Source organism: Meyerozyma guilliermondii, genomic scaffold (assembly GCF_000149425.1).
Source record: "Meyerozyma guilliermondii ATCC 6260 scaffold_1 genomic scaffold, whole genome shotgun sequence".
In the NCBI taxonomy this organism is placed as follows: Eukaryota; Fungi; Ascomycota; class Pichiomycetes; order Serinales; family Debaryomycetaceae; genus Meyerozyma; species Meyerozyma guilliermondii.
The window spans coordinates 922,302-935,271 of NW_001809800.1; the positions used below are offsets into that span (position 1 = coordinate 922,302).

At 44.0% G+C, this 12,970-nt stretch overlaps 4 protein-coding genes across 4 annotated transcripts; 1 reads left to right on the plus strand and 3 right to left on the minus strand. All coding sequences in view use genetic code 12, as the record gives it.

The window, feature by feature from the left end:
- Positions 1-270: 270 nt before the first annotated feature.
- On the minus strand, positions 271-2,835 carry PGUG_00529 (CCR4-NOT core subunit; the record flags this gene model as incomplete). Its single annotated transcript, XM_001487102.1, has 1 exon — positions 271-2,835. The coding sequence occupies one exon, from the start codon at positions 2,833-2,835 to the stop codon at positions 271-273; it is 2,565 nt and encodes an 854-aa protein (XP_001487152.2).
- A 962-nt stretch (positions 2,836-3,797) lies between these two features.
- PGA63 (Pga63p) lies at positions 3,798-7,598 on the plus strand (the record flags this gene model as incomplete). Its single annotated transcript, XM_001487103.1, has 1 exon — positions 3,798-7,598. One exon carries the CDS (start codon positions 3,798-3,800, stop codon positions 7,596-7,598), a length of 3,801 nt encoding a protein of 1,266 aa, XP_001487153.2.
- Positions 7,599-7,662: 64 nt separating this feature from the next.
- ATC1 (alpha,alpha-trehalase) lies at positions 7,663-11,112 on the minus strand (the record flags this gene model as incomplete). Its single annotated transcript, XM_001487104.1, has 1 exon — positions 7,663-11,112. The coding sequence occupies one exon, from the start codon at positions 11,110-11,112 to the stop codon at positions 7,663-7,665; it is 3,450 nt and encodes a 1,149-aa protein (XP_001487154.2).
- Positions 11,113-11,396: 284 nt separating this feature from the next.
- On the minus strand, positions 11,397-12,914 carry PGUG_00532 (uncharacterized protein; the record flags this gene model as incomplete). The annotated part of the gene is made up of 1 exon (XM_001487105.1): positions 11,397-12,914. The coding sequence occupies one exon, from the start codon at positions 12,912-12,914 to the stop codon at positions 11,397-11,399; it is 1,518 nt and encodes a 505-aa protein (XP_001487155.2).
- Positions 12,915-12,970: the final 56 nt, after the last annotated feature.

Sequence of the window (12,970 nt, forward strand, 5' to 3'; positions counted from 1 at the left end):
TAGCTTGGGAGTATGACGCTGCTGGTGGAGGAGCGTTGGCAGTTTTGACCTGAGATGTTAGTTTTGCGATTCAAATGGCATTGGCAGAACACTTACAGGTGTGAGAGAGGAGCTGGATCTGGACATAATCTTGGTTTTGAGGAATTGGGATTTCAATTGACTTCTAAACATGATATGATTCACCGCACTTTCTCAACGTTAGTGAGTTCAGTCCTGTATGTGGGTGACTCGAGCTGACTCGGAGGTGCCTGTTGCACGGCTGCAAAAAAACTACTTCTTCTTCTTGCTCTTTTTCTTCTTCTTTTTCTTCTTACCATCCTTAAACTCTGTCTCGCCATTTATGAAAGCCTCACTAAATTCGCTTTCCCCCAACCGTGGCTCAGAACTTACACATGATTCAAACACCTCAAACATGGCACCAGCAAAGTAGTCCACTTTACAGAGTACGTTAAAGTTGTCAAGATAAAACCTGAGATCCCCAGCAACGATGTCGGCAGGAATGCTCGAGCGAACCTCCGATACCCATACGATCGATGCGATATACTCTTTCAAACGACCAACATAATTATCGAATTCGTCGCGGATAGCTTTAGAGGTGTTGACGATAGCAACGGTCTCAGCACTGGATTCCCATGACTCGATTTTGGCCATTGTGGATTCCGAAATACCGTAGTTTCGGGCTTTAGTGGGTGGTTCTTCAACTTTTTCACGAGTTTCGTCTTCAAATCCATTTGCTTGTTCTCGTATACCGTCTCTTGCATCGTCATATAAAGCAGAGCTGATTTCGAAATAGAGCGTTCTAGCTTCCTTGACTCTTCCTATCCAGCCAATTAGCAATCCCCGAAGTTCCGTATTGAAAGTAAAAGGTCCATCACTTCCTAGTGCAATGATTCCTTGTGCTACCAATCGGTTGATCATAAGGCACAACAACAGCATGGTTTTCTTTGCTACTGATTCTGGGAGTATAACACGATTGCCGTCAAGATCTTCAAACCCATCCACGGCAGCAAAATACTCGCTACATCGAGTGAGAAAGTTATGCAAAAAAAGCTGTATCTCTCGTTCGTCCAAAATGACTTTACCACCTAAACGACTGAAGGTGTATGCACTATGTTCTTGACGACCACGAAGTCCGGAAACGAGCTCATAAACGTAGTCGATCATAAGAGGGTTCAAGTTTTGCTCTTTCGATAACAAGTTAAGCGTCTTGCTGCGGGTATAAGGGAACATCATTAGCTCATCCAACACACTGCGTGCGAGTTGAGTATTATTTTTGAGGAACAACTCAAAGTTTGTAATGGGAGAAATTGGGAGTAGAAAGAGGTTCTTCTTGCGACACTCTTCTATATCTTCTATCGAGGCTGGCATCTTCAAAAATCCTAGCACTATACCTGGATAAAGGTAAAAATGAGTCTCCGACGCAGCATGTTTTGCGTATGCTATCGAGTTTAGAAGCACTTGGTCCCATGGCAGATCTTGAGCCTTTGACGAGGACAGCGTTTTCAAAATGACAAATTTCAAGTAGTACCCGAGTTCCGTGACATCATCGAAAATATATTTGCGTTTATCTTCTTCCGTTGCACTTTCGAACGACTTGATCACCTCTAGAAAAGCGGGTGTGTATTCCATGTTATCACCAATTGCAACTGGCTCCAATTGGGAATCATCGATTCCTTGTTTCTCGTCCTCATCCTGGAAACCATCTAGTTCAAACTCGAAAACGTAGCGGATATCCTCATCAAATCTATCATCGTATTCCAAGTCTACCAACAAATCACCAACAGAACTGATTGCATCTTGTTGAGCTTGCTTTCGATATGAATATGATACCGGTGGTTTTGAGGACTGGTTCGAAGTGGAAACAACATGTGAGCCACTTCTAATGATGATTAATGCAATGACAATAAGTCTCATATCAACCCGAAGTGCTCCACAATTGGCCCTACGTCGACTCAACGGAAGTACGAACTCCAACAATGGAAGTTCTTTGATATCATATGACCAGTCGACGTCAGGATCTTCTATGGTCTCCAAGTCCAGATTAGTATCTGGTATATCGACGGAGGGATTCTGGTTGAGAATCCATGCAAGTACGCTTCTAACAGCGCTTGACCCTTCTAGCACATTGTATATTATCTCTGGGGTCTGGTTTTCGTCTGAATCTTCTTCTTCGTTCTGAAGTTCGATTCGTCGGTCGATTTCCAATGCGAGTAATATGACATTGGTATGGCACTTCCACGATCGAACAAGATGGAAAAGATATGGGTTTTTGGTCAAATTATAAGGCTCTTTGGGCGATTCCGGAGCAAATAGCTTGTAAATTGCCACGAGTAGTAAACATGACATGGAGTAGTATACCTTGAATTGGCGAGGTCGCAGCTGAACTTCTTTCGAAGGGACCCAATAATGCAAATTTTCGAACCAATGATCCGGCGAGTTATCGACGTGTCGCAATTTGAGTTCGTCGTCTGTGTTCAATGTCTCTTGAAGAGCACAATATAACCGGAAATATATGGTTGATAGCGTGAATTTAATGAGATGTACACTGCTTGTTTCAAAAAGAAAATGGGGCTTTTGCGATACTTCATGGTATGATAAAGGTATAAGTATATCTGCGAGAAAGTCAAGACTTAATACCTGCTTGTCGTTATCAGGTGGCTGTTGCAATGGATCACAAAGTGCCACCGTTAATCGGTAAATGGAGTAGTTTAAATCACTTTCCAGGGTCAAACGGCTGAGAGGAGGACTCATATATCCCACCCCAGAGGAGTCTGGATTATCCTCGTAGTCCGCTACTATATCCATGTTTTCTATATCTGATTCATCGTCGGTCATTTTCGTATCATTTGTAGTTGAACTTTACTGTGCGCGAAGAGCGAAATCTTCATATACAAGCCAAAAAGAGTGAGCAAAAGAGAGCAAATTGCAGCCAAGTAGCAGCGAAAATAGCAGTCAAAATAGTAGTCGAAATCGTGAGTTGAATTGGCTAGCCATAACGAGGATTGCATTGAAGCTAAGTCCACCACTTATTTTTTTAAGGTGACAATGCTGTTTATGAGGCTACAGAACATACGTCGAGAGAATACCCCTTTTCAAGCCTCAGTGATTTCATACACGTAGACTAGCAGCAAAATGCTCTTTGAGTAACAGTAAAGTTTCACCACCAAAACTGGCTCTCTACTTGTTAAGTGCTAGAGGTATTGTCAAGAACTCTCATGTAAATATTTCAATTGCCATGAAAAGGTGAACAACTACATTTGGCCACGAAGCCCAAGATAATGTCTTCCAGCACAGACTAAATTTTCAGACTCTTCGCTACTTCTTCAACTCTCCATTCCTCGAATCAATGGCTCACAATCTACACGTAATAACTCTACAAACACACCAACAATCATTGAAGTTGACATCACAATTTCACCCCAATTTTCCATACAATCTTTAAATCGGGTTCCAGTCACTAGTCCAAAATCATAAGTTCACAGCCAAAGTTACTGCCATTGTCTCACCATTGTCACTCGTCCTTCACCTTGATCTGTCATAATCAATGGCGATCGCTTACGTAACAATAAGGATACGTTGACAAAATCACAGCGTAGCAAATGTTGACACTGACGTTTCATTAGCCAACGGTATTAAGTCAAGCTACGCTAAACTTTTTACAAAATAAAAGGCGGTAGTCAATACCTGTATTTTTAAGGAAGTGTATATTAACCTTGAATTCAACTCAATTGCTGCCTCAGTGTTTTGTTTGATATTGCTAAGTTTCACAACACACGTTATTGTCGATTTCATCCGCCATGAAAATCGAGGAGATTTCCAAGACGTCTACTTTTGCTTGGAATAATGATCCCTTGCCATTACTCGCAAGTGGAACCGTGGCTGGTGCAGTAGACGCTGATTTCAGCACGTCGTCGTCCCTTGAAATTTGGGACATTTTCTCCGCTACGAACAGTAAGGATCCGATCTTTTCTGCTCTGGTGGATAACCGCTTCTATGCAATCGCATGGTCAAAGCCGTCTGAAGGTAGATCAAAGGGTGTACTCGCTGGAGCATTCGAAAATGGGACAATTGAATTGTGGGACGTTCAAGAGTTGATCACGTCAAAAGATTTGCAAAAAGCATCCATTTTCAAGTCCTCGGCCCACTCGGGGCCCGTGAAGACTCTCCAGTTCAATCCGTTGCAAGAGCATGTTCTTCTTTCTGGTGGATCCAATGGCCAAATATTTGTTTGGGACACCAAAAAACTCTCTGATCCCGTTGCCCCAGGCAAGGCTATGACGCCAATGGACGAGATATCGTGTGTGTCATGGAACAATTCTGTAAGCCACATCTTTGCAACCACCGGAAACTCGGGCTACACTTCAATTTGGGATTTGAAATCAAAACGTGAAGTTCTTCATTTGTCGTACAGCGCCAATTTTTCATGCGTCGCTTGGCATCCAACCCAATCTACGAAACTTGTAACTGCGACTGGAAACGATAGCGATGCTTTAATCTTGACTTGGGACCTCAAAAATGCTAATGCACCCGAAAAAATCATGCGTGGTCATAAGAAGGGAATATTGTCCTTGGATTGGTGTAAACAGGATCCAGAAATATTGATTTCGAGTGGTAAGGATAATGCTACCATGTTGTGGAATCCAATCAAAGGTGAAAAACTTGGTGAATACCCAACTACGGCCAATTGGGCTTTCCACACCAGATTTGCTCCTGCGGCACCAGAAATTTTTGCAACAGCATCATTTGATGGAAAGATTGTCATACAATCATTGCAGGACACCTCCCCTCCAATGACTTCAAAGGTGACAACAAAGAACGACAACGACTTCTGGAATGAAATTTCAACAACAGAAACTCAACAACCTGTATTTACTGTGCATCAGGCCCCTGCGTGGCTCAAACGTACCCTGAGCGTGTCTTTTGGGTTTGGTTCGAAACTTGTACTGATAAGCTTAGACTCAGATAGTCACTCTGTTGTGAAGATTCAACCATTTGTAAAGAATGGCGCAGTACTGGAAACTACTTCAAAGTTCAGTCAAGCTCTTAAAAGCAATGACTTTAAGGATATCATCGAAGCAAGAATCTCGGATGCTAGACACAGCAAGACTGATAAGGCAGATTGGGAGATTTTGCTGAAATTATCTGGAGTTGGTAAGGAAGGTTTCCTCAAAGAAATTGTTTCTACTGAACATGAGCAGGCCAACGGTAAGAAGCCTGACGTTTCCTCCGAAGATGGCACTGAGCCTTCACGAAAAGAAGAAGGTGACAATGATTTCTTCGAACAACTTGGTGAGAGTCCAATCAAGTCTATTCCAAACTTTGTTCCCGAAGGGAAATTTTCAATCGATACAAGTGACCAAAGCGAGGCAGACAAAACAATCATCAAGTTACTTTTATCGAACAAGATCGAAGACGCGATTTCAGCATGTTTGGATCAAAAGAAATTGTCTGCTGCCCTTGTCCTTGCTCTTGATGCATCACCAGAGTCCAAGGCTAAAGTAAGAAATGCATACTTTACGAACACAAAAGGTGATGAAATTGCGAGATTGATTTATAATGCTTCTTCCAAGAATATTACCGACATTGTGGCCAATGCTGACGTCAAATCTTGGAAGGAGATTGCCGCCGCTATTGCTGCCTTCAGCACAGATGAGAGCGATTTGAGCAGTAAAATCACAGAACTTGGTGATAGAATCGTGCAAGCTTCTGAGAACCCAAGCACAGAAGACCGTAATAATGCTATGATCTGTTACCTTGCAGGTAATGCTCTTGAAAAGATTGCATCTATTTGGTTGAGGGAATTACCAGAGTATGAAAAATCGCTTTTGGAGTCTCCTGACGATGACGTTTCGACTCCCTCTGATGCACACTTCAAGTCACTTAATAATTTCATGGAGAAGCTTCTCGCATACAGGTCTATCACCAAAGCGAATGATACATTGGGAGGACCTTCAATTGAACCAATTTGCAATGCTATTCTTGAGTACGCAAACTTGGTTGCAGGTTACGGCCAATTTGAGTTGGCGGACAGCTTTTTGCAATTGTTACCCTCCGATTTTGCTGGTTTGAAAACAGAGAAAGATAGAATCTCTCGTGCGTCTGGCACTAAAGTTCAAGCTTCCAACACCAGAAGTACTACAAGCAAGGCCACAGCTTCTCGCTCTTATGGAAAATCTCCTGTTCCAGGAGCCTCCGTTCCACCTACACTTCCAGGGAACCAAACATTTGCTCCTGCTGCACTGACCCCTTATGGGGGTCTAGCTGGTCAACCGGCCGCTAGCAGTGTGTTGACTCCGGCTACTCCTTCGTTCCCATCTATGCCTCAACCACCCCAAGCTCCAGTGTCGAATAGACCTCCAATTGCTTCGACTCCTTCAATCTACGGGAAGCCAGCGCCAGTGGGAAACCCATACGCACCCCAGGGAGCCACGGCTTTCAACCCTTATAAGCCACCAGCTCCAGTTGCTCCTGAACCAGTGTCCGCGCCACCTCCGGCTGTCTCTGGTCCCCCAAAGCCAGCGTACAGGCAAGAGACTGAAGGATGGAATGATTTACCTGATGCATTCAAACAGAAGACGTCAACCCGTAGGGCAGCCCCAGCGGCAGTGGTGTCCCCCTCTTTGAGTCCAGCTCTTCCAGCTAATAACTTTGCACCTCCCAAGCGCAATTCTGCAGTTGCCGGACCCCCACCAAAGGGCAGTAGAAGTAGCTCAAGGACTGCGGTTCCTACTATTCCTACAGCGGCATCACCTAGTGCACTGACAGCTCAATTGCATTCAAGATATGCTCCTCCCCAGAGCTTCAATGCTCCTACCGAGGTAAGCAACGGAAGTGGCTCACCAACCCCGCTGGTCCATGCTCCTCCAAAAAACCCATATGCTCCAGCTGCAACAAGCTCTACCAATTTGCCAAGAAATCAGTATGCGCCTCTGGTGCCTACTCCTTCCGTGCAACAACCACAGACGCCTAAGATTGGACATGCCTCAGCTACACCTAGTGGACCATCACCAAATGGACCACCCAAGAACCCATATGCTCCAACTGCTCAACAAGTCAGTATGTCTCCATCCGGAATGGTTCCACCTCGCACAGGCTCATATGGAGCAGCCCCCAGTGGAGTTACCGCACCACCTCCTCCAAAGGTTGGTGGTGTCCTCCCTCCTCCTGGTCCAGTTTTGACTCAACCTAGATCCAGAAACGCGAGTGCTGCTGCACCTGTGGAACTTACCCCTCCACCTACTAAGCCAAAGTACCCAGCTGGAGATCGGTCTCACATACCCGAAAAGTCGATTCAAATCTACACATCATTGGACAGCTTGACGCAGGCAGTGAAACCCAATGTTCCAGAGCGGTTTATCAAACATGCAGAGGATATGGAGAAACGGTTGAACTTCCTTTACGATCACTTGAATAACGACGACTTGTTGTCAGACGACGCAATTGCTGAGTTGAAAAAGGTCTGTTCTGCTGTAGAAGCCAAAGACTATGCAACAGCAACTCAATTGAATGTCGATTTCGCTACAAATCACAGCGAGCAGACGGGTAAATGGTACCCTGGTTTGAAAAGACTCATCAGTATGGCTGAGGCGACATTATAAACTACGCAATGTGAATACTCATATAGTTGAATATCTTTTCGCTATGTAACTTTTAAAATGAAAATCATTTGTCATAAAAGACAACTTCGTAGAGTTTTGCTCCACCTATCGATCCATCAGTTGGTTCCGTATCGTGAATTCCAGAAACTTCAATTAACAAAAATTGTGCTTGAACAGCTTCTGGGAATCTGAACTGTGTGAGGTTGATTCGATCCGGTACTTCTACTGATGCATATTCCTTGGGATCAAATGGTGCTGTAACATCCACCTTAGTTTGCAAAACTTGAGTGAATACATCAGACTGGTTAACAATGTCGTGAACTCTTGAATACTTGTATCTCTCATGGACATCAGTACCAAAATCCACCAGTCCTAAGATTGATGAAACATTACTCAAGGGAACATTATAGTTGAATGAAGACAAAGAACATGAAGTTGGCGGTTTGTCTCCCCAGTTTATATATCCACCTGTCAAGTTTCTGGTTTTTTTGAAATCAGCTAAGATCTTGGCAGTGGAATCATTGTAATTTGCCTGCCAATGAGTTGTATTGTCTCCATCATTGATTAGCAATGGCACATCTCCAAAGGAGCCTTCTGTGATGTTGTAAAAGGAAGCTGAGCCACATTCTGATATACTGCCAGGTATTGATACTTGAGTTTCGAATAATGGGAAGGTCAAACTCTTGCCAGACTGAAGTTCATATTTGCCATGTTTAACGTTCCTCTTACCGATCCTCAAGTTGATGGTTTTCGGAGCACCAGATTCGCTCAAAAGGTCTTTGACTGTAAATGATGTTTCATTTATAGCCAAAGAGAGGGTATGACCCATGTACTTCACTCCTGATATTTGAATACCTCCGGGCAAACATGGTAATGCAATAGGATCCAATCTTAAGATCCTCAGTATTTTTTCATCAACCATCTCGAAATCATACCTGAAGCCCATTAACCCGTGGAGAATAGCTTGAATAAATCCACCATGTGCTGTTAAAAAGGGAAATGCTGGATGCGTTCCACCGTTAGTTAAGAAATTGTCATTATTTTGCTCCAGGAATTGGGCAAATGGACCACGCAAGAATGGCTGTACAGATTTGCGTAGGTATGCTTGTGAGGCACATCCTCTTTCCGATAAGTCTGAAGCAACGATAGAGAAGATGGGGAATGTCATTGCTGGACCATAGCTGACCTGTTTTAAGGAGTATAGTTCCATGTTTGTGTATGCTTGCTCATCGGATATCAATTCATTTTCGAATGGATAGGTTAACATGATCACATCAGCCTGCTTTATAGCTGCAGAGGAGTTCATTCCAGTGTACTCTAATGTAGCCCTTTGATCGTTATTGGCTTCAGGAAGATGCATGTTACCGACGATAATATCAAACGAGCTTGGGTATTCCTTGTTCAAATGTTTGGCAACGGCAATAGCCCATTTCATGTTCACGGATATACCTGCATTTGTATAAGCGCCATTGTCCACATGATTAGCATACTCGTCAGGGTCAGTCAAGTTTTTAGTAGTGAACTGCTTGAGAGTATCGTTATACTCAACATAGTCGGAGAGAAATTGAGCAGAATCTTGAATTAATGGCAATGCAGTTTCTTCGAGAAACTTGTCATCACCAGCACCACTCAAATAATACTCCCATGCAGCCCTTGCAACTGCAATATTTATGTGATATTCATAGTCGAAGCAAGGGCCTGTAGCTGTACAGTTTCCATACCTTCCACTTGTCCAGGGATATGCAGCTCCATTGAAGTCTGGACGATAATCTCTAACATTCTGAAGTGCCTGTTCATGAGTGTGGACTCTGTAATTTATGATACTTTTTGCATGATCCGGAAAGAATGGAAGTATTCCATTCATCATCCATAAATCGGTATCCCAAAATACCATACCTCCATAAGAGTCAGACGATAACCCTCCTACACCGAGAGCTGCTGAGACTCCCTTTGCGTCCAGCCGAGTGTTCGCAGCCATATGGTAGATCGATGCTCTGCTGGCTAAAGTAATCATCCTGTCGTCAGGTACCGTGACTGAAAGGACCGAACCATAAAGCTTATCCCAAGCTAATCTATGTGTCGAAAGTGCCTTTGCTCCCGAAGAATATTTGAAGGCTGCCAGTTTGGCAGCTTCTAATGTAGAATTGGCAGACAGATATTTTGATTCGTCCAAGTCTGAGGAGACGATGCCAGCAAATTTGACAACACTAATATTGTCGTTGGGTTTGATTTGAAACGTTTGGGTATTTTCGACGGATGTACCTGATGACTTCATGTCTTCTTGTTCCGGCTTGGTTGATACCTTCAATCTGGAGTAGATCGCAGCATTAACCTGATCAAGCAACAGTGGCTGAAACTGGATAAAAATACCATCATCGTCGCTACCGACGTCCACAAGCTGGCACCTCAGAGAGGTTTTGAAATCAAGCTCGTCCTTCACATCAATGCTTATTTCCTCGCTTCCAAGATTTGCAACTTGAAGGTTCACCAAGCCTAATGATGTGTCCTCACGATGTGCTATAATGTCATACCGTACGTAGATGTCATCGAGCCAGACAAATTCTGTGGTTACAATACCATCAGAGAAGGACATGGTCTGCAGGTAATTCTTGATGGTGGATTCCAAATGCTCCAGATTTGCAGGGTTGAGCTCATACTGGCGGCCATCCTTCTCGGTTGAAATAGAAAGAGAAGTCCATTGAGGAACTGCAGCAATGACACTTTCATAGCCATTCTCTAAGAGCTCTGGAAAATTTGTTCCCGTTGTGTTCTTCTGGATATCATAAAATCCTGCAATGAAGGCACCAGCGAAACGTTTGTTGAACAATGGCCAACCGTTGGAGAGATCGTCCTTGGTAGCTTCTGAGGAATCACTCTGCTGATCGAGGGTATAACCTTGACCCAAATTTGGGATACGACTTCCAATGTAACCGTTCGATACGTATGGCTGGCGCTGGTACTGGTTGAACATAGGGAAGCTAGCTGTACCCACCGTGTTTGAACCGAGGTCAAAGAAGTAATTGTGGTTTAAACCTTCGAGCTGAACAAATAAATCCTGGTTTAGCTTGTCATTTATAACGTCAAAGAGTGCCAGTCTTCGTTCAGCCAAACTGTCTCGTGTAATCTTGGAGGTCTGTGACCATGTAAGGTTGTCATCCTTCAATGGAAACGCATTTGAAAGAGACGTGAACCAAAGATGGAGCACGAAAAGTATAATTATATCGGAAATAATCATGATTTGTATAATCTTGCGCCGTCGGTAAATAAACAGGGTTATGTATTGAAGCGCTCTGGAGAATGTAGAAGCCAGATTCTCGGTAGTTTGCTTATGTTGGCCCAATTCAGGGTTTGGTTTAAGATTGAATTCACGTGGAGTGGAGGAGTTCAATAATTGATCTTCTAATGCAAGTTGAGTATCTTGAATCTGGGGAAATCTTGGGTCACTATTGTCGCTGGGCAGGCCAACAGGTATGTAATGCGACCATTTCAGCAGTTGCTTGCTATTTATACTCATAGCATATCACGCAAATGTAACGCACAATGTTAAAGAAAGCCGAAAACGGATCCAAACATCTGCACCATCAAAGGAAACTATGAGGGGATTATGCAGCCAGAAGAGCCGATCAATAATGCAGGTCGAAAAAAATCCCGAGAATCGTTACTGAAGTGCCAAGGTTAATGGGGTTGCGGCTCAACTTCGCAACTATAATGTAATGATGCGTGCGGCGATGCGGTTAAAGTTGTGGGGTTCGGTTATAATATTTCTTACAACTAGTGGTACAGAGTGTAGTATACATATTAGTCTTGTGGGATTCTTGTGAGTCCTCGAAGTAACTGCTTTGTAGTTGGGGCTGGGTTTGTTGGTTTGCTCATATACTTCTTGAGAAGTTGTGAAAGTTGCGGGTTGAATTGTTGATGTTGAAGTTTCCCCACAAGTTCCAGAGCCCGGTCTAGTCGATACGAATTATGATATAATTTATCGACGGCCGCTTCCACCTCGTGTGCTACCTGATGTGATGAGATTTCATGAGAGAATTTCTCGAGGTCGTCAAGTAAAGTGCCTTCGAGTACCGTTGAATCGTAAGTCGATGCCGTAGATGGGTCCAATGCGACATCAGTGTCTTTGATTTTAGATTGTTCAAGAGGCGCAATGGCCTTTTGGTAGCTGGTGCGCCACTGCTGCTGCTCGTTTATAAGGTCTTGTAGTTTGTTCTTGAACGTGGCTAGGTTCTTTTCGTTTTGGATGTTGAGTGGATTGGGCAAGGTGATTTCAGGTATATCTTCATTGTCGTCTCCCCGATTATACCAGTTTACGTTTATTTCCCCCAGTACCAACTGCTGTAGTACCTCGTCCTTGATGACTTTTGCAATGTTAACCACTGTTTGGTCGTCGTTGGAGGTTCGTTGATCCTCTTCCTGAAGTCGTTTTCGCATGGTCCAAACTAATAGTTGGCGCATTCGCTGAGGCTCAGGAAGATCAGAATTTAATAGTTTGTAGTAGTCGCTGGGACTCACATCGTCGTGTGGTAATCCTTCAAATCCATTGCCAATCGACGATAATCGTTTACCTCGATTATAATAAGACGATCGTCTACGATTGCCCGGCTTCGATCGCTTGGAAGGTCCAGCAAGCTGGATCCGCTCGTGGGATACCTGCTCCACATATTCGTCCGATGAGAAATCGTCCGGAATTTCAGTCACAAACTTGGGCAGCCGGATGGGCGACGAAAGCTGGGGTTGTTTCTTGAGATTTTCGGTGCGCAGAAGCTTTTGAGTCGTTGGCTTTCTACCTCTAGTAGCAGCAGTTTTGGGCCTTTGTTGACGTTTCTTTGGAACAACCACCGAATTAACACCGTCTAAATCGTCATATTCTTCCTCAAGCTGCCTCACTTCCCGTTCTAAACGTTCCATGGCTCCGTTCCGTCGGTCACTTTGTTGCAGTCCGCGTTTATATTTGAACCCATCGTCCTTCTCGAAACTCAGTCTTCGTCTGCTAGAGTCTTGCGAGCTGTTATTCCGGATCATCTCCGTCAATCGGTTCGGTTTGTGAAGAATCAGACTCATTTGTGATCGCAGCTGACTCGATTGATTGTGGTCTAGAACTGCGTGGGCGGCCTCAATCAACTCCAGTTGACTTGCAAGCTGTACAGGAGAGCGCACGGGCTCCTTTTTCCTTGCTCGTGGCTTCCGACCGGGTTTTTTTGGGTCCTGTGGTTGTCGTCTCTTGGGCCCCATCTTGTTTGTTTGTTGTTCTTCCTGTATGTGATTTGGTGCGAAGTTGGAATCGCGATGATTTTGTGTTGAGAAGATTGGCATAACCACCAAATACCTATTGACCACCAAAAAACTTTGGAACAAGGAATTCCATCCAT